This window comes from Schistocerca cancellata, chromosome 3 (assembly GCF_023864275.1).
Source record: "Schistocerca cancellata isolate TAMUIC-IGC-003103 chromosome 3, iqSchCanc2.1, whole genome shotgun sequence".
Lineage (NCBI taxonomy): Eukaryota > Metazoa > Arthropoda > Insecta > Orthoptera > Acrididae > Schistocerca > Schistocerca cancellata.
This window is the reverse complement of record NC_064628.1, coordinates 212,218,993-212,241,362: the sequence shown is the minus strand read 5'-3', so window position 1 is coordinate 212,241,362 and position 22,370 is coordinate 212,218,993. Positions and strand designations below refer to the sequence as shown.

At 38.6% G+C, this 22,370-nt stretch overlaps 1 protein-coding gene across 1 annotated transcript in view; it reads right to left on the bottom strand.

Moving 5' to 3' along the window:
• Window positions 1-22,370, bottom strand: part of LOC126174840 (uncharacterized) — a 94,406-nt gene that overhangs the window by 33,120 nt on the left and 38,916 nt on the right. Inside the window, exon 3 of the mRNA XM_049921223.1 lies at window positions 11,452-11,545. Within this exon, the coding sequence (XP_049777180.1) occupies window positions 11,452-11,545 (94 nt within the window). The remainder of the gene's footprint in view (window positions 1-11,451; window positions 11,546-22,370) is intronic.

Sequence of the window (22,370 nt, the reverse complement as noted above, 5' to 3'; positions counted from 1 at the left end):
GGCGGACACCGTGACTGGGTGCAGCATCACGAGTCCTGTAGTGTGGTTGTCAGCTGTTGTGCAGTATTAAACTCGAAGAGCTGCATGCATGTCCCAGATTGTTGAACGGCACTCACTGGTCAATCAAAGAACAGGATACCTCCTAAGATGACCTGAGGACTTTGGATAGGCAAGTCAGCAGCATGATGAATCACTCGTATGATGTGGTCCACCCATTCCTGGATACTGTCACGGTTTTCTAACACAGATAGCTGGCTGAACTACATCCAGCTAGACCTGCTAACCATTCATTTTGATGGCTCCCAAGCAGCTAATGATCCATCTTGTAGATGAAAGTAGAGTGGGATGCAGAGAGGTTGATGGCTGAGAATGACCTAGCAACAGCACAGAAATGAGTGAGGGAACCTGTTTTGAGGATGCACAGTTTGTGAGACATCATGAGGCTTTCCAAAATGTGGACCAATCAAGGTGGTGCAGTGGCTAGCACACTGGACTCACATTTGGGAGTACAACAGTTCAAACCAGCATCATCCCATCCTGATTTAGGTATTCTGTGATTTCCCTAAATCACTTCAAACAAATATTAGGCTGGTTCCTATGAGAGGGCACGGCCATCTTCCTTCCCCATCCTTCCTTAATTAATGACCTCACTGTTTGGTCCCCTCCCCCCAAATCTACCAACCAACCAAAATGTGACCCGGAGGGCAAGTCAAGTGTCTGCCCCATAATACATTATGTGCATTGAAGTCACCCAGTATGAGAAATGTTTGGAGGAGTTGTTCCATAAGACCTGTGAGAGCCTCGGAGTCCACTGCATCTTCTGAAGGTAAAAGGTAAATACAGTGAGCAAAAAGTGATCCTCCAACACGCATGAATTTCAGTGTAAGTACTTGCAGGTCAGTAGCCAGAAGGAGAGCAGAGCACTGGTGAGCATTACTGACAAACACATGAAAGCCTCCCTAGGCTCTTCCCCTTGTCAGGTCGTCACTACAGTGGAAAGTTTAGACCTGTAGCAAAGGGGTTCGATGTCTTTAAAATGTGTACCTTGTACACACAAGTATGGGGGTTCCTCCACCTGAGTCCTGAAACCATTCATGTTCCACTGTAGTATGGGAGATATTTCAGTGGTGTGGTTTTAATTTAACACTATCTTTGCACCGGGAAGATGAGGCACTTGTAGAGCATGGGGGATTGGAGAGGCTGCCTGGGTCTGGTGATGAGGCCTCTAACTCTATGATGTCCTCCTCATCAGTCAGACGTGCCAGAATGATGTCTGAAGGCATCAGGGACAGCTTTTGATATGAATGTTGTGACCCTTTACCTGCTCCCGTTCCCTTTAAGGATGATGAGGAAAGGGAATGTTCTGCTTTTCATGTGTCTTCTTGACACTCACTGCAGAACTGTTGCTGGACTCTTTCATAGCTCCTTGGAATGCTATGTCTTTATTCACTTTGCTTTGGCATGCACAGGTGCTTGTGGTGGATAGTGGTATGCTGGACGTTGCCTCCATCAAAGCATCCACCTTGGGAAAAGATTTCTGTACTATGGAAGCATACAAGGTGGCAAAGACTGAAGGTTTTTCTACCTTATTCATTTTTGGCATCAGCATAGGGGATCCACTTGGTCGCTTTTATTTCCTGAATTTTGCATTCCTCAGTAAAAACAGGACAGTCTCATCTCCAGACTGAGTGGCTCCCACAGCAATTGATACAGATCACCAGAGATGGGCAGTCAGTCTCAGTGTCATGGATTACTTTTCAACACTTCCCACAAGTAACTTCACCTCCATAACTGATTGCTGTATGGCCAATATACTAGCAATTATAGCATTGCATAGGGTTAAGCATTTAAGACCTAACTGTAAGTTGGAGGAACCCTGCCACAATATCTTCAGACAGCTTTGGAGAATGAAAGGTGGCAATGGAAGTGGCTGTCTTCTCAATTTATCCATTATTCTTTCACATTTGTTGATCCACATCCACTATTCCTTGTGATGCCCAATCTTGTTTCATCTCTGCTATGTCCATGTCCATGATATCACAGCACGTGACCACACTCTTGATTGAGTTGAAAGAGGTGTGCAACTCAACAACAATATAAAATCATCCAATTTGTGTGATTTCTTCAGAAGTTCCACTTGCTTTGACTCGTTAGTTTTGACCAACACAGAACCACTATGCAGTTGTTTAACAGACTTTAAGATGCCAGTAAGTCCCCCTAAATCTTTATGGATATAGAACATCCCCTCCCTCCTCTTGATCACCAGAAACACATTTTAATTTCTGACTCCTTGTGCTCTGTTACTGAAATTCAGCTGATTCTGATTATAAGGAGGGCAAGCCTCCTCACTCTTTCAGATGAATGGTTGTGAGTATTCCCAGGCAGTACACCCAACATACTTGGATGAGAAGATGATTTCGAGGGTTCCATCTCAGCCTCATGAGCAGCTAGGGAAATAAGGGTCTACTTAAACAGATCCCCCCCCCCCCCCCCCCCCCAGGGGCATGAGTAAACCTAGTACAACTGAGAAGTGACAGGTTCCTCAGGGGTTGCCCACTAATAACTGTTCCACCCTTAACAGCCACGCATTTCATTGGCATGCCGCACACCTTGAGATAGAGACGTTTTTTATAGAGTTTTTACCATTCTCGTAACCCGAGAGGTTAGGCGGAGATGCCCGTTTCCTATGGCACGCAGTACTCCACTGCCACGCTGTACAGTAGTCACTGAAGTGTGCCCCGAGCTTATGGTAACAGGGGATAGGTGGTGCTCACCAGTCTTCAGCTCAAGAAACCAAATGGATGCTGAGCCCCTGAGGTTCCAGAGATTCAAATTAATCTTAATGTATTACCTTATTTATTAAGTGGGCTTTTCCCAGTATAAGTGTTGAATAAAAAGTTCAGTAAAAACCATTCTTAAAAATTTTTTGTTGCCCTGAAATATATGAAGTATCAACAAGAAAATTACAAGAAAAGATAGAAAGGAATTGATTAGATGTGCACAATGTTGAGTGCAAGAATGTAATTTAAAAGCAAGCATCCCTAATTTTAAACTCAATGGCAATGGTGCTAGTGACAGTCTTCCATCATACTTCACAATTAAAGAAAGAAATTAGCAAGTTTTTCCACTGTTATGAAGATCCATACAAAATTATGGGGATTGCACACCCAAAAGGTCCTTTCTTAGTAGACCCTATGAGTGGAAAAGAGAAAGGCCTCTATAATACATGTAGATGTGATCAAAAGATGTGTGTCATAAGAAATATCTCTTTACAACTACAACAGTTCTACACCACTATGTGGCACACAATAGAAATTAACCAGACTGCATAACCTAGATGAGTTATGTCCATTATAATTATCCGGGCTGTTATGCTGTGGTCGGTTGATGAATTTTGTCTCAATTCCCAACGTTTCGTCTCAGACTGCGGGAGACATCTTCAAGGTCGACGGAAGGTCCAACGCACCCACTACACCCGCTGGACCTTCCGTCGACCTACGGACCCCCTTGAAGATGTCTCCCGCAGTCTGAGACAAAACGTTGGGAATTGAGACAAAATTCATCAACCGACCACGACATAACAGCCCAGATAATTATAATGGACATGATATTTCCGGCCGTGAAAGTCTACATTTTAGTACTAGATGAGTTATTTATTCTAGATGGAGCTGGATGCTAGGTCCCTCATTTGACAGGGGTATCAAGGTAGATATACCATTAGCTATGAAGTGTAGACACGACAGGCTAACATACAGGTACAATTGTTGAACTACACAATAGAAGGGCATTCAGATTTACAGTAGTGACTCATTATGTACAGAGAAGTAGTGACTCATTATGTACAGAAAAGTAAAACATATTCAGTAAACAAAACAGATTAAAAACCAGGTATGAATAGGTTCCCTCAATACATATGCGTAAAAGAAGAAAATAGAGTTGTAAATGCTATCAACAGGATAGTGAACCCTATTCTGTATGTATGTGTGATGTACTGGTAGGGACAGGTGGACATAGAAGAAAAGGATGGCCTACACCTGAGAGAAAAGGGATGATACATAAATATGGACACTGCCATTGTGGAACATTAAAAGATTGTTTGAGGGTAGTTTTTCAGCAGAAAGAGGTGAATCTTGACAATTACTACACAAGTTGATACCATTAGTTTAGAGGTCCCTCCAAAGTAGCAAAATAGAAGGATTTACCCGAATCTGTTAATCTGTTCCATACTCTAATTTAAAGATGACATGCAAGTGATTAAGTTTTGTTTGCTATTATCCACGTTTGAAAAAGATAGGTAACTAACTACAGAACGCCAGACAATAAATGTTTGTTAACTGCTCAAAACATGTAACTCCTCTGGTTTGGTGGCAGTTTATGAATGCTGAAGCCATTTGATGAGGAAACTGCATTGGTAACAATGAATGTGCTGTTCCCTGTAACAACTATGCAGGGCAATATCCCAGTATAGCTCTGTGAATTTTACAGTCTCTCATATTCATTTTAATTTTTTTTTTTTTTAATTGGAGAAGATAAGTAATATGGCTGGGTTTGTAAGAATTTTCTAAGGGGAGGTTTAAGCAATTTAGTCCATGGAAAGTTTTATGAGCAAGGCTAGAAAAGCCTGAGTTCTGGAATAAATGTACTTGATTTGATGAAAAATGGATGATTTGACTAAATGGCTATTGGACTGCAGGTCCTGGTGATGAATGGTGCACAAGAGAAAACTATGATATATTGTAAAAAAACTGTTTAATGAACATAAATATTTGTTATCAGGGGTCCCACATACATAGTAAAAGAATGATTGCGTGGTAGAAATGATTAGAAACTTAATCATAATGATATTAAGGTAAATATGTGCCTACAATTACTAGTTTATAATTCATTGTGGGGGCAGTCAGCAAGTAATAAACAGGAATCAGTATTTTTCTTACAAATGAAATGCATTGCAGAACTGATTATGCATCAAATATATACAAATTACTGACATTTCTAACGAAAAGGTGAAAACTAGTTATTAACTTTGAATATTAACTGTTTGGTTAACGTTTAACAGTAGTGACGACATCATTTGCCTAAGGGGAGGAATCTGTAGTATAACACATCACATTGGTGATGTGATGTGCTGCACAAGCATTTTCAAACTGACAAATAATGATTGCCACTATAAAAAGTTCATTTTTATAATGAATTAGATAAACTACTGTTTGGATGTATGTCTTATTTATGGGCATGTATCATGGAATGGGTGGACACAGCACATCTGCAAGCCAGGATGACGATAAACATTGTACCATGTTCACTACATCTAAAAGTCACGTAGTTAATTCTGTGTTATTGGATTCTGCCTTGGAGATATAGTGTGTGCCATAGAGAAAGAGTGGCTGTGATGATGCTTATGACAAGACAGGTACAAGAGAAAATTTGTTCTACATTTGCTCAGTTGGAATCTGTTACATAAGACAGGCCGATTTTAGACTTAGTTCATATCAACATAATTGTGTTGTGCTGAATGCTGAAGTACTTTTGCATTGAATGGTTACGGTAAACAAGAGTGCAATATATGACACATTGTTTAACAGAAGCATCATATTTATTTTGAGAAACTAGACACTGGATTTGTACACTTCATTTCCAGCAGTAACTACAGCACTTCAAGATACGAAATTCTATCAGAAGAGGTTGGCAGGTGGGCTGAAATGTTAAGGTGAGCAACACTGAATAACTGGAAGTCTTAACTCCCAATCAGATTTTACTTCACCTCCTGATACTACGTTAAGGAACCAGTGGAACACTGCACTAAAATGTTAACTTTATAGATTCCACACTTACTTAAATGAGATTTATACCAGAGTCATCTACATCTTGGATATAGTGAGATAGGTCTCCCATACTTAAATGTGTTGGCTTACAGGAGATCTGACAATACTTAGGGCACAATGTGGATAGCATGCATACAAACACAGATAGGTATTTAGATGCCACTTCGCATCACTAATGAGCCCAGAAGCAAGTAGTGCTCAACACACTGTCTGCATAGGCATTCTGCATCTGTGACAACAACAACTTGGAAAGGAGATATTGAAGACCAGCAGCTACAATGGTTGGTCCAAGACAGGGCTTTCAAATGTTATTACTAAAGCTAAGAAGGATGACAAAGAAGCACTTTTCTCACTTTGTTATCTTACTGACAGTTTCTAGCATTACTGACCTCATAACCAAAATTCTTTGGAAAAATGGTATAGAGATCTTATTTTTCAGTCAGGATAAAATAGAAGTTTTTTTTTCTAACACAATACAGATGCACCTGGTCACCTCCAGATCACAGGAGTCTGTGAACTGACATGTGGCTGTGGCAAAGTGAATGTAGGTTAAATGGTATTGGGCAGTAAAAGAAGCTATAAAAGAGCACAAATGCCACACGTGTTTAAAACAAAAATGAAATCTGTGGTAGTGGAACATAAGGAGGACTGCACCCAAGATTTGGATTTCTACATAATCTGTGCCAGCCAAGGAAAGCAACATTTGTAGAAGGTAAGTCCAAGAATAGGGTTACAATTTCTAAGAACAAATGTAGCAAACTGAAAAATGCTCCTGTCAGAGCACAAAAACGATGAATGTGCTCCTCTTTAAAAGAATCTGACAGAAAAATGGGCAACCAGTCGTCTCAGTCCTCATTCCACCTTCCTCACCAAAAATTTTGGCATCTGGACACACTTTTAACACAGAACGTTCTAAATCTTTTTGCCCAGTCTCTCTTCATAATGAAGCCATAACACTCTGACCTCTCACAGTGACTGCCACTATGCCTCTCTATCACTGTCTCCTTTTTCTCCCACTGGCACTTTCTTCTGTCTATTTCTCCCATTGTTGCTGTCTTCATTCCTTTCTCTTGCTCTTCCTTACCACTGTCTTCTTCTCTGCTACTTCCACTGCCTCTATGACCCACTGCTATTGTCTTTGCCCCTTTTTTCCTCTCAAATTGCCACTGTCTCTTTCCTGCTCATTTACATGCTGCCATCTTTCTCCTGAACCACCATCATCTCCTCTCCATATGTCCTTTGGAATGATTTTCTTGGGATTTTGACCTCTATATTGCGAAACTTTAGCATGTGGGTATAGGCGATGGGGGGAAGTGGACTACTCATGTTAAAGTTAGCTGGTGTGGAAGGGGTAGGGTGGGGAGAGGGGGTTGGGGGGGGGGGGGGGGGAGTGTAGGTGTTCAGAACTCCCAAGCCTATGTACAGCCACTATTCATCTGTATTTTTCATTTACACTGTCTCCTCTGTCTTCTGCTTCCACTGCTACTATCTCTATCCATCTCTCTCTCCTGTTTACTGACACTGACACTGACTCTCACTGACTCTCACTATCTCCTCTGTCTTTGGCTTCCATTGCTATTGTTTTCATTCATGTCTCTTTCTCTTTCACTGCTACTTCCTCTCTCCCACCATCACTGTCTTCTCTCTTTCTCACCCACTGGTACTGTCTCCTCTTCTTTCCATCATTGCCGTCTCTCTTTCAGCACAAAAAAGGGTGAACTTGTTCGAATGTCAAAGTTTTGGGTGACGAAAGCAGAATGAGGAGTGAAATGTGAAATATGGTTTAATAGTCTCATTACATACCATGTACAGATCGGTGGGTATGCTGTACAAGACACATGTCAAGTCTGAAAAGACTATAATGATTTACAAAAGATGTTTTTACATCGTTTTTAGAAAGGTATGCATTGTAGATTAATGGTTTGGTTCCCCACTTTTCTGTCAGGGTCTTTTATGGAGGATCTAAAAAAAAAAAAGCAGTGTGTGCTTTTTAAATAAAAGAAATTCTGTAAGTCAGTAAAGTTCTGTCAATTTATTTACATACTTTGACACATTTACTTACTGTGACACATATAAACAATAAATAAGTATGCGTAATATAAAGTTAACACAAAATCACCACCTATCAAAACGCTAGTTCATTTTATATTAATTTACATAACAGAATGTTTATAGGGACAAGGGAAAAGATTCCTGGTTTTCCCGGTTAAAAATCCATTTTCCCCCATGTGAAAATGCACTTTCTCTTTGTTAAGTGACAGCATACTTTCCCTCGGAACTGTAAAAGTTATCAGTCCTTTGAATGGCTATGGTTTTATACACCGGTGTAGAATTTCTTGGCACTTTGGAAAATGAAACCAAGGGGGAAAAAAACATGTTTAGGAAAGATATTTGATGTGCAGCAACATGTATGCTGCATATTTTCATATTACGAAAGTATAAATGCAAATTCCACCAAACACCTCCTGTTACTTTCCGAAGCATTGAAATTGAGATTGCGATGCGGTTTTGTAAGCCAGTCACACCTCAAGTCACTTGATCTCGCCAACCAATGACAGCGAATAGTCAGAGTGCAGGACAGTGATGTAGTCAGCCAACAGCAAAGTCACTGTTAAGTAGCGTGAACACACAAATAGGAAAAGTTATTGGTTTAAATTAATGAACATAGTGTTGCTACAAGAAAAGCAAAGCTTTCACATATAATATTGGTCTCAAAGATTTGTGGGGATGTAGAACCACTTCCCTTAAGGTCTTCCTTCAAAAGGAATATCAGAGCTATTCAACATTTTGGCAATCTGTTCAAAAAAATTTTTTTTGTTACTCTTTGCTCTCATGTGGCGAGCAGTTTGTTGACGTTTCCAGTACTGTGTACAACTGATTTGCTGATATACAGCATGGAGGCAGATGTGGTCTAAAGGAGCAGATTTCTGTTCATGTCACTTATCTGTGTCTGAGCACACAAAATAGCTTCTGGCACAGAATTCTTTACTATGAAGTGAAAGGTCGAGAAAATGGCTGACTTTCATGATTTGCAAATGTTGTTCACTTCAGAACAGGATATGCAAGCCACACACTAATTGTCTCCACACTTCCATCTTTTTCCAAATACAAGACACAATCAGCCCTGTGTTACATGAATGCTAGAGCAACTGAGGAAGTTATATGGAAGCAAGTAGTGTGGTTGTACTACTGGCACAAGAAGCAACAGTAATAGGTTTGATGGTTCAAAATGGCTCTGAGCACTATGGGACTTACCGTATTTACTCGAATCTAAGCCGCACTTTTTTTTCCGGTTTTCGTAATCCAAAATACCATCTGCGGCTTAGAATCGAGTGCAAAGGAGGCGTAAGTTATGAAAAATGTTGGTACGTGCCGCCACAACTAACTTCTGCCGTCGAATATATGTAGCGCTAAGCAGGCATGCTTTGTAGGCACAAAGATAAATATTGGCGCCAAAACCTCTGCGTCAGTAAATAAATTAAAAAAAAAAAGTGGAAGACGAGCTTTTTTTCCCCGCCGCGAGTTTCGTTCACTGCATTTTCATACATAATCCAACGAAGTAAATACAAATTCCGTATTGTTCATCTTCGAATGTAGCACAATTTCAGTGTACTACGAAAATCTGACTGGCAAGACTGTTTGGGATGATTGTCAATATGGCCAACTCTATGTTCTGAATTTTTTCCTATCTGTGAGAAGAGATGGTTGCTAATAGGAACCTGATGAAATTTGAATTACATACAGTATTTTCTTCACCATAAGAATAATACGAATATAAACATTTTGCCATGTATTCTTTCGTGTTTGCTGCTATCTCATTTAAATCCTATCTGCCTAATAAACTACGAAACTAGAGTGAGACAACAGCAAACGCGGAAGAATATACGTATCGTGTCATGTTTATATTCGTATTATTCTTACGCCTAATAGTGATACAGCCAGAAATGAAGCACGGCAAGTGACTAGATTTTTAAATCTAAGATGACTCTAATTTCTGTGCAGAATTTGATGTAATAAAGAAGCGGCCGCAACGATTTTCAAACGGGGAAAATTTTTCGCCTAACTCTCGTTCAGAACATGTTCTATCATACGCAGTCTATTATTTGATTCTTGTTGATCATTATCAAAGAAAGCAGCAGTGTAAGTAACAACAAATAGCAGTCTCTTGCCATTGTTTCGCTAATGAGACGATTCCTTTTTTTGTACGCGGCGGTAGCGCGCACAAAAGCAAGCCATGCCGCGAGCCGCAACAGGCTGTAAATGCATGACACAATGCAGTAATGCATTTTCAGCTTAGAGTGACGCAAACACCTATAACAAAGAAAACGACACTTATCAGATCAAAGCAAAATAAGCAATCGACTCAAACCAGACGAAGCACGTGAAAAAGGAAGGGTACCCGTATAAATACGGACGGAGCGCCTGACGCATAGCAATGGCTACGTGGTAAAGCTTAACTGCTAAGCTTACGACTCGAACTCAACTACTGTAGCTGTATCGTCATTCATTCGACCTAAATTGTGTCTCATATTACAATGGACCAACTTTGTTTCGATTTGGAGGTGCGGCTTAAAACTTTTCTCTCCCCTTGAATTTCGAGTCTCAAATTTCAGGTGCGGCTTAGATTCGGGAATTTTTTTTCCTTTATTTCGAGTCTAATTTTTCAGGTGCGGCTTAGATTCGAGTGCGGCTTAGATTCGAGTAAATACGGTAACAGCTGTGGTCATCAGTCCCCTAGAACTTAGAACTACTTAAACCTAACTAACCTAAGGACATCACACACATCCATGCCCGAGGCAGGATTCGAACCTGCGACCGTAGCCGTCACGCGGTTCCGGACTGAACGCCTAGAACCGCGAGACCACCGCGGCCGGCTGGTTTGATGATATATGCTCACAAAGTAATAAGTGAATCAAAGGTTTCTTCAATGGCAATTACTTTCTTGGGCTTGTGATTACATTACTGTCATAATGTTTTCTTTTTTTAAGTTTTCTGTCTTTTCATTCTAGCATTTTTCAGAAATTTCATTACGTGTATATTACAAGCTCATCATTTTATATAGAGGTCATCACAAACTTTGTTCAGTACTTGAGTTTAGTATTGTGAAACCATATTTTCTTCAAACAACAAAGCTTTTTGGTAAAATTCTGTGTATGGAGACTTTTCTTTCAGATGCTATGCCACGAAGTATAGACACCATCTGTTGTCCTTAATTATTTCTTTTCCTGTGGCTGACAAATATGGAATACTAAAAGATGTTGTCTATTTTTTTATTCACACATTTTTATACTCTGCCTCTAAAACTCAATAAATATATCATGCATGTATATAATAGTTCATTATAACTAAAATAAATATACATTAAGAAAATTTCTAGTACATATTCTGACAAACGTTCAGTCTGCCTACATTTCACAATGGGGCATTACAACTGTTCAGCAACTTATTTAAAAGTTTCATAAAATTATGGATGATTACATTTTAAAGGCAAATAAAGATACTACAGTACATGACTACCAACAGCTTAAATAAAAATAAAGATATACACAAAACACATAATCTCACATTTTATAGCCTAAAGATTACAAAAGGCTTTTTTATTTTAATTTAAGTATGAAAGAGTACTCACTGTATATCAAAGAAAGCACAATCTTTTACTTGTGGCCAACTGGTATTCAACACATCTCTAAGGGCACCGCTCGTTCTTTTTGGATCACATGATTCTGAAACAGTGACTTATTAGACAATATAATTGACATTTGAAAGCAGCTTAGATTCAAAAAAGAAAATGGGAAAAAGTTATGAATGAAGAATGAGGAATTCATGAGTAACAGAAAAAAAGACTTAAATTTCAAGTTTGTGACTGATCCCATCTAGTATCTTGATACACTTCAAAAGGTACAATAATTGAACCAAAACATGTCATTACATCTCACGATTAAGCATTTCTATCAAAACATTTTGGGCAGCCACAGTGCTGCCCTGTACTCCACTCATCTGATCAACTAGTACGTGGTTCCAGTTATTAGTCCCCCTTCTACATTAATCTGTTGTGGGTTGCAACATGATTTTTGGCATGGAGTGATATTCTAGGAAGCGGAGAAGTTTAATATCAATTGTTCTCCAGTCTCAATCTGTAACTGACTTCACTTGATGGTGTAACTAACATTACAAAACCAGTTGTTTGTTTTAAATAAAGTAACCATATAGCGCAATGGTGTATCTTTTACTCAATATTAAAAATAAATTGCAACTTTATATGTAATTATGCTATCCACATTACTGTTTTTTACACACTAACATCGTTTTGCTTGTATAAAGACTTGCAAGAGAAAAATGAGTACATCTGTAACCCCCATAGGAAAACTTGTTTCTCATTTCTTCACAAGTGTCTGACATACTGATGGCGAAGAAGAGACAAATTCCTGTGGTCAGTGTTCACAAATGACAAATGCAAAAGAAAAACATTATACAAGCTGCCTGAAATTATTTTTTATTGCAACAAGAGTGGAGTGTGTGTGTGTGTGTGTGTGTGTGTGTGTGTGTGTGTGTGTTGTTCATTTGAATGATCATTCTGTCACGTCCTTGAATACTGACCATTCCTTCTGGGACTACTTGTACATAAAAATCAACTATTTAAGGCTAACTCCATTACGTGCTTCTACATAAGGACAGCAAGAACAACGAGAGGCAGTATATGCTCCGTAGAAGCACTTTTATGGATTTGTAGTTAAGAGTGCTCTTACTGACCTTTGTTTCCTAGTATCTCGCATTATTCTTGTCAACTCTACATATACCTGTGAGCAATCACATTACACATATCTACCTAAAAGCAAGGATCATCCTCTTTTGCCCGGATGACTGTGGTGCCACATCATGGCATGTACCCAGTGAGAAACCCAAGGCACTGGGTAGTTATTCACATCAATGATCTCTCCATTGCCAGTTGTCCAAATATGGGGGCAAGGAACACAGGCTCATAAATTTAGGGTTCCAAATGTCAGGCAAGCACAACCTGGCCACAACTGAATGCTGTGAAACCACATGCCATGATCATGTGAGCTCAACTGTTAGACCAATGGGCAGTACAAGGGCTGATGTCATCCTACTTATGTCACAGGCCACAAAGTGTTAAGATTTGTCATGAAAAATGATTTTTGTGTGCTCTCTCTCTCTCTCTCTCTCTCTCTCTCTCTCTGTCTCTAACAGTATATAAGTGTATTGCCAACATCCTCCACAATCTGTTTTTCACATTCCCTACAACACTTCTCCCTCTACTGCTCCTACCAGCACCAAGTTTACAAACATTCGATATTGTAGCAGATGTATTACTAATGTGTTCCTCCTCTTGATAATGCTTTTCCAGGAATGTTTTTCTTCATACTTTCCTTCATATATCACCTGTCCACTTACTTTTTCTACATTTTATAATCAAATGTCAAATTTTCTCTGTTTCTTCCTTTCCATATACCCCATGGTCAACATCTCACTTCCAACTTCCATTCAATGCTGTGCTCCAGACAAACCCTTTCAGAAACTTCCTCCTCCTTCACACTTTGGACACTAAGCTCAAGCATAGGTTGGATCACAATGCTGCGTTCACAAGATTGCAGCTGAGTATAGCTTGGGCTGAAATTTTCTCAATGTGTGTATCACTCAGAAACTGGACTCATTTCATATGAGAACAATGTACAGACTTTGTGCTTCCTGTAGCTGACAGGTGTTGCCTTCCGTTGTCAACTTCTAGAATTACATATAAAAAAAGCAAACGTAACAGATGCTGTCACGAATGGCTGAGCCAATAAAATTTTAGAAGTTCAAAGGGAGAAATTGCTCAGTAACTCTCCTCACAGTTTCTCTTTGGAAGGATAATTGTACTTTCTGCCACCATTACTTTAAAATGTGTACTTATCAAGAAACTAAAGCAAATATGAAAAATACATCTTGAAGGTTGGTCGTCTTTTATTTTGTAAATTGCTCCTGAAGCTATGTCAATTACACATATGTCAGAAACGCTTTAAATAATGGTACAAATGGCCAGTTTTTTTGGCCCAACATTCTTCTAAGTAGCCAGTCTTCACAGTGTTAATTACATGTCTTTATTGCATACCAATAAAGTCAATTTCATGAAAAAAATATTTCTTTATCCATACAAATGTTAATATCTTCCTTGTTTTACACGTCCTGCATAATCATGCTTCATAGATAAAATTCTTTCAGTACTTTTACAATTACCCAAGTTGTTCCAATAATTAATATTAATACAGTCATTGTTCTGCTTCCTAGTATTTGTCATTACTTTCGTCTTTACTTTGCTTATGCTTAATCCATATTTGGAACTAAACATGCTGTTAACTGAACCAACCAGTTTTTTTTAATTTCCCTTACTTTCAGCCAGAATAGCTATGTGCTTTGTTAATCTTAGTGTTTGTACTTGATCATCTTGCACTTTTGTACCTATTCCAAAATTTTGTATAACTTTCCCCATTGCTTCTTTGAAACACCGATGAAACAAGCTACAAGCCTCCCTCATGAAAAGATGTGTGTGTGTCTTGATCTTCCACTTTCATAGTCTCACATGCATACAGTAGAGAATAAATATTCTTCTATAATTCATCTTCACTGTCTCAAGTTTTCAGACACCTTTATCCACCTAACATTATTAAAGACTTTCTTTCCATCCATGAACGCTAAGATTATGTCCTGATTTTCCTTTACTCCTCTTCCACTCCTGAGTGCAAAGTCAGAATTGTTTCACTGCAGCTTTACCTTTTCTGAAACCAAAATAATCTTGGTTCCCATTATTTTAGTTTTCATACTTCTGTATATTATTCAAGTCATTAGTTTAAAAATAAACTGACTGACAACCAAATTTTCACATTTTTTCATCCCTTCATCTTTAGCAGCATGAAGATGCAGCATTTTTGGAAATATGATGACCAGTTTTATTCCACAGAAGCATTTCTATATGTGTAAAAGATGGTGGGTGGGAATTACTAACTCACATCTGTAATATTTATTTCTTTTTATAATAATAATATTAATAATAATAATAAACAACTCAAAAATGTTCAAAGTGTAACCATATTGACAAATTAATTTGCAATGTGATTATAAAATGACTTGTTCCACATCATTACGATCTATCATGCAAAATATCCATGTTAACATGTCACTAACCAACCAACAAACCAAATGACTTTTCTTTAGAACCAGTCAAGCAGTCTAATGATTCCACAGCTTTCCACTGATTTCTACAACTCAAAAGATATTGTGAAGGGCAATCAAACAATTTAAAATCAGAGATGGTAAAACAGTCTATATTAAAACTGAGTGAACGTCCAAATTCACAACAGCTGTTTATTGCTTCCAAGGTTTTACCAGAGAGTGACACGTTTTTATGGTCACTTGTACCTTGGAATTTGTGTCACATGAAATATTAGTTTCATGAGTACATCACTTTATTGTCTTCTTTGTTTAGTAGGTTATGTTAACTACTAGAGCTTTTACTTATGTAGTTTTATTCTACATGCTGATATGACCTGAAGATATACCTCCAGGGTATGAAACTGATTGTCATACAGTGAAAACACAATAAACAGCTATTGCGGGTTTGTACTTTCACTCAATTTTAATACAGACTATTGTACCATCTCTGGTTTTAAATTATTTGAACGTCCTTTTCTTGTCTCTCAGGCGATTGTGCACTCGGCTGAATTTCACGTTAATGAATCACTTGTTTATGGCACTTCACTTCTTTCTGGTTCGTTTGTCATGCTTTGGAACAGGTTTTCCCAGTGTACAAACCTTAAATGAGATAACCTCACATGTGCAAATTTAATCTTCATGTGCAACTTCTCAATGTTTCCTACAACTATCCCTCTCTGTTTTGTTGAGTCTCTTCTTATTCATTCTGATCCAGCATATTTGCCTTTGATATTTTCGTTTCCCTGAAATCTTTACTTCTCACTTCCTATCCAACCCACAGCATTCTTTCTTTGCCAAGACGGAGTATTTCCAGAGTTATCCAACGGCCTTTTTGTCTCTGCCTTAATTATTTCCTCCATTATTACATTCTGTTCCTCTCCCTCTGAACCACTCTTAATGCTATTACTTATGCTACTGATCCTTCCCTGAGAGAAGTTAAAGTAAATCTCATTACAATACTCCTCTTAATTATACACTTCTACTGTTCATTAACATGTGGTTGTGATTCACGTCCATTTGTAGCGGGGTATTTGCAGCAATCCAGTATTCCATTTATAACCCTCAGAAACACTTCTGATGGATCAAGCATCTCTTGGACCATCAATGCACTCTACAACATGCATTATTTGAAAAGAGGCAATATGGATGACAATGAACGACTGCATCGAACAGTGCAGATGGATGCAGTCTTGAAATGAGAGGATACCTGGCGAATGGACTGCCCCCCCCCCCCCCCTACCCCCAAGACTTAAATTCCATCAAACACATGTGGGATATGTTGGAGAGATGTTTATACTATGTCCACATGCACCAATGACCAGTCATAGGCTATGATATGGAGGAATAGAACACCCTACCACAAGTACTCTTTACCAATCTCGTGGCCAGAAAGAGAGCAAGTTGCAGAGCAGGCACTGCTGTCAGTGGTGATCACCAGACCACGGATTTTCAGGTCGTAAAAAAGTGTGTTTTAGGCACCTAAAATAGGCTCCTTCAGTAGTTCATTTAGGCTATATAAAACCTAAAATAGGCTCTAATAAAAATGATGCAGAGAAAATAAAAATAAAATACACAGTGTTGACAGCATGAACATCATATTAGTCATTAAAACAAGGAGAATGAATATTAACACAGTTACAGAGCACAGCAATCTACAACATTAATGTTGAACATAACTCCAAATATTTTTGAGTTCCGTAAAAAAGATGTGGCAATAGTTTAATTAATACATTCGTAGTTTCGCATATTCTGACCATAGTTGGCTTCACAATAAATAGCCAAAATCTTTTCTAGGTTTTCTAGTGAAAAACTGTGGTGCTTGTCTGTCAGAATCCATTTATACGCTGAAAAAGAACATTCTACATCAACAGATGTGACAGGGGCGTAATTCAGGTTGGACAGGAATGCTGCAGTCAGGAGTGCTGGATTTTCCACTAAGTATGTCGGCAGCTGCACACAACTCCTTCAGGCCAGTGTTCTTCTGCAAAACCGTTTGCATTTTTGCCTGTACTTTTTCCCCTAATTCACCTGGCACTTCATTATTTTCATTTTGACCTCAAGCAAAGAAATATTGTCATAGATAGGTCTCCGTGAGCCTTCTAATTGTGAAAATATTCTTGCCATAAATGTGTAGTGGGCCCTAATGTAAGATAAGTCCCGTTTTAAAGAAGAATCTTTGAGTAACTCCATTGCTGCAGTTACGGATGCAGCATCCTCCAGTATATTTTCAACCACCTTCTGGACAGCTAAGAGATGCGTACTATAGCATTCTGCTGCTAACAGCCACGTGCCCCAGCGGGTGACAACAGGCTCTGGCGGCAATGGGACATCTGGAAGCTGTTCTTTGAATGCCTGTATTCTTGATGGTGCCTTAACAAAAATTTTCTTCACCATAGATATTACTTTATTTACTTTAGGAAATTGTAGCCTTACTTGGTCTGATATGCGGTTGATCCCATACACTACACAAGTTACGTGCAGCATCAATGGGTAGAATACTTTTAATAGTTGAAACGCTGCTATTATATATGCAGCAGCATCAGGGATGGCCAGAAGCACCTTATTCTCATCCACTCCGTTTGGATATAGCACCTAAAGTCCATTGTTCACAAACTGTACTATTGTTTGTTGGTTAGTTTTTGCAAGCTGTTTTGAGTAAATCAAATGAGCCCTGGATGGAGCATCTGGATCTAGCTTGTCAATCATCAGGTTTGCAATGTAACGGCCAAGACCGTCAGTAGTTTCATCCACAGAAATCCATATACAAGATTCTCCAACATCATCTCGGATTCTGTGCAACGTGCAGCATTGTAAGCTGAATCCACATAATTCTGACTCTGCAGGAATAGACTGATGGCAGTACTTCTCAAGAAAACCTCTGAAAATAGGGTTATCTAGTTTCCGAAAGGGGATGTTTGCTGCTACAAGTGCATGACACAAATCACTGCAGAACTTGTTTTTTCGGAGGATTCACCAGATTTATTGGCTAAAAGAGTTTGCTTCAATTTTGACTTTCGTTCAACATTAGCTTTATGTGCGATTCCATCTTCATGCTGAGTTAAGTGAGATTTCTTAACACTCGAAACCTAATACGAGAGAAAAGGGAAATGCAGTTTAGAATTGCATATAAAGAGTATTTCGTATTACTAAAGGATAGCGATAAAAAAGAATCCTAAGTGACAGGAAAATAAGAAGTCTAAGAAAAAAATCAACGAACCCCCTTGTTGCATGCTTGGCAGAAAATAATTTTCCCATCTGTTGTATAAAGTGGAAAATCTTGCAGCCACTGCATTATATGAGTAGACTTTGAACTAGCTGTTTTCGGCATGGCGTAGTATTCTCACACAGAAACTAGAATTTATTTTGCACTTAGAACATCAGTAACACTTAACTCGTCAGTCGCTACACAATGTACTGATTTGTTTTCGCTGGGAAAAAGTGAACGATGACCAGTCTTTTTTTCCTTTTACTGCGGTGCATGAGAGCGATAGGGGAAGTACAGAACTCGTTGCTGGACATATGGTACCTGACAGATGGCCACCCCATCTGAACAAGCAAATGGAATCTACCGGTGCTTCAGATGAAAACATCTCACTACTGGCAAATTATTTTTCGAACCGGAAAATTCACGTATAATACCTTTCACGAAACAGAGTAGTTTGATAGGACTGCCTGTAGAAAGCAGCGAGAAAATGCGCGAAGGGCAGTAATTTAGCTATAGAGGGCGTATACGATTAACATTGTGATTTTTTAATCCGTGCTCAGCTTAAGGCCTATGAAACCATTTCTATGCAAAAATACACAGCTGGCCAGAATCCTACGAACGAAATATTTTCAAATACAACACTTAGTACTCCCACGTTCGATTCTAATGTGTAAATCAAATCTTTGACCGGTTCCCATTCGCTCACCGAAGTTAAGCACTGTCGCGCTCGGCGCGTACTTGGATGGATGACCATTCAACCGTGCGAAGTGCTGTTGGTAGTAAGGCAAGCAAAGGAAATGTAAACAGTCTCTAACGACCTTCGCCTTCGACGAGACGTAAAGCCCTAAGTTTACTTTCTTTTTCTAATCTTTGAAAACACAAGAACTCTATGTCAGATTAACGAAATAGGTACTTTTTAGGATTTTGGTGCCGAAATAGGCAAATTAGGCATCAACGTCGAAATATGCAATTTTAGGTCCTATAGAACTAACGGTATTCAGCTTAGTTAGTCATGAAACGCATAAGTACCAACTTATATGCTAATTGGAGCTTAGAAAAAAAAAATAGGTTTTAACCTAAAGATCCGTGATCTATTTTTTACATATGAATAATAAAACACCTATAAAGAGTATTTGGTATTAACAGGGATAGCAATATAAAATATAAAAAAAGACTGAAGTGTTAGGCAAATACGAAGCATGAGCGCATATCAACTAGCCACCTTGCTGCACACTGGGCAGAAAATGTTTTTTTCTATCTGTCGTATAGTGTGGAAAAACTTGGAGCCACTGTCTTATATGATGAAATAGGCACTTTTTAGGATATCAAAGCCGAAATAGGCAAAAATAGGCACTAACGTCGAAATAGGCTTTTTTAGGCCCTATAGAATTAACGCTATTAAGTGTAAATAGTCATGAAACGCATAAGTACCAATTTTTATGCAAATAGGAACTCAGGAACAAAATAGGTTTTTATCTAAAATCCGCGGTCTAGTGATCACACACCCCTTTAAAAACCATCTGTAACATCCAGAAGACCATCATCAACCATGGAGACTTTGGTGTAACCTTGGGAAAAAAAGTGTCATTTCTCTTAGTCTCACTGCTTATTTCTTTCAGTTACTACCTGTACTGTATTGTAGCAGTTCTTCCAATGTACAGTCCAAGTTTTATCGAGCTATGTTACTTGGCAGTGACACATCATGTGAAAGTTACTTTCATCCTTAAGTTTTCATATCGAAGTAGTTAATACGTCAGAAGAAGGCAATGGCAACTAACATTCAAACACAATCCATAACTAAAAAAAAAAAAGAGGTAAGATTCCATTTGACAGTTGTATGTTGACAAGGAAATTAATATGCGAAGTTTCATATGCCATGCTTCTTTAACAATCACATTTTAAGTGCAACTGAGCACTCTGTACGCTTAGATCACATGAAAAAGTGCTATAGTGTGCAACAATCAATACCAAAAAAACTCCATTCAAAATCAACCAACTTCTTTCAGAGAAATTAGGAAAATAAGTAACACCCAGAAAAACGGAAAATATTAAAAGCATAATCTTATATAGCTACTGTACTTGGCCATCTATTTAATGGGTCACTTTCCTAACTTACTTTCAGACACAGTAAAGTTTGCCATGGTAGGGCCCCTCTTTAAAGAAAGGTATTACAGGGTGTATACGTACAAGGGCGGGGGGGGGAACAGATTTTTCCCGGATGTCCCGTTTAAAAAATATACTTTTTCTCGTGCAAAAGTACACTTTTTCCATGCTAAGTGACATTAGGTTTTCCGTAGATCTTTCCCTCGGAACTGTAAAACTTATCAATCCTTTGAATGGTTAACGTTTTATACACAACATTTTATACACTGGTGTAGAACTTCCCAGAGGGGAGGCAAAAAAACTGGGGAGAGAAGTTTTGGAAAGACGTTAGTTTCTCGAGTGCTCAAATGGAGACTGCTATGTCTTTTTGTAAGCCAGTTGTCTCTCATGCCACATGATCTCGCCAGCCGATGTCAACAGATGTCCAGAGCATAGGACACGTGTTATAGTCAGTCAACAGCAAGACCACTGTAGCGCGAACACACAAAGAGGAAAAGTTAATGGTTTACATTAATATACATAGCATAGCTATAAGAAAAGCTAAGCTTTCACATATAATATTGGTATCGAAGATTAAACAGCTACAAGAGAAGCTAAGCTTTCACGTGTAATATTGATCTTTTTTTGTGTGTGTTATACTTTAAGATATATATGACACAAACGTGCCAGTAAATTTAAAAGTGTTCAGTTTTAAACACTCTGTGATTTAAGAAATTCATCCCACTTTCTCATACTAACATAATTCACACTAACATAATTCATCTTGCATTAAAAAAAAATTTACTTTGAAAAATAATACTTTTCGAACCATCGTTCACAATACCATCCCGAGACTGTTAGAAATTCAATTTAACAGTTGTCAGAGACCACTAGAAAATAGACATTATTGCGGATGCACAGCTGAAGTGGTGTAGGAAGCCCGCATGTTCGTATGTATAAAGCACTAAGAGAGCTTACATTTTTCCATAAAAGAAACAGGACATCAGAAGATACTCCAAAAACATCGGAATTTCGTAAACCATACTAAAATGCATATTTCGGCTTGAAGTGGACATTGGTTATTTCCAGATTCACAATGAAGTAGGTCCCATCCGATATTAAGCTTTTCAGTGTGGTTTATGGGATGAAAATTTTCTTTAGAGTAGCAGTACTATACTATATCATATTTGGTTCTTTATGAAAAATTTGTTAACATCAAGTATAGATTTAAATGTCAGGAAGTCGTTTCTGAAAGTATTTGTATGGAGTGTAGCCATGTATGGAAGTGAAACGTGGGTGATAAATAGTTTAGACAAGAAGAGAATAGAAGATTTCGAAATGTGGTGCTACAGGAGAATGCTGAAGATTAGATGGGTAGATCACATAACTAATGGGGAGGTATTGAATAGAACTGGGGAGAAGAGGAGCTTGTGGCACAACTTGACTAGAAGAAGGGATCGGTTGGTAGGACATGTTCTGAGACATCGAGGGATCACCAATTTAGTATTGGAGGGCAGCGTGGAGGGTAAAAATCATAGAGGGAGACCAAGAGATGAATACACTAAGCAGATTTAGAAGGACGTAGGCCGCAGTAGGTACTGGGAGATGAAGAAGCTTGCATAGGACAGAGTAGCATGGAGAGTTGCATCAAACCAGTCTCAGGACTGAAGACCACAACAACATTATGGCATATTGTCATACATGGCAGAAGATGAAAACGTGGACCTTAAATTCAGCAAACAGTTGGAATTAGCCAGAAGTGTGTCATAATGAAACACTTCCGTTTCAAATAAACTGATTGCCTCAGCGGAAACATTAATAAGGACAAATTTCTTTAGCAAACTGACAGAAACAACTTAATTGTTCTGCAAAGCGTTTAATGCTTGACTGCTAAAAACTTGGAAATAAAATAAAATCAGAAAACTGAAACCAATAACACATTTTTGCCCTCCACAATTATGTGAATGTATTTTAATTCACTTGATAGCTCCTGGCCACAGAAATCCGTTTTGTTTTCATTTGACGTGGGAGCTGTAAACGAGGAGGAAAGAGCG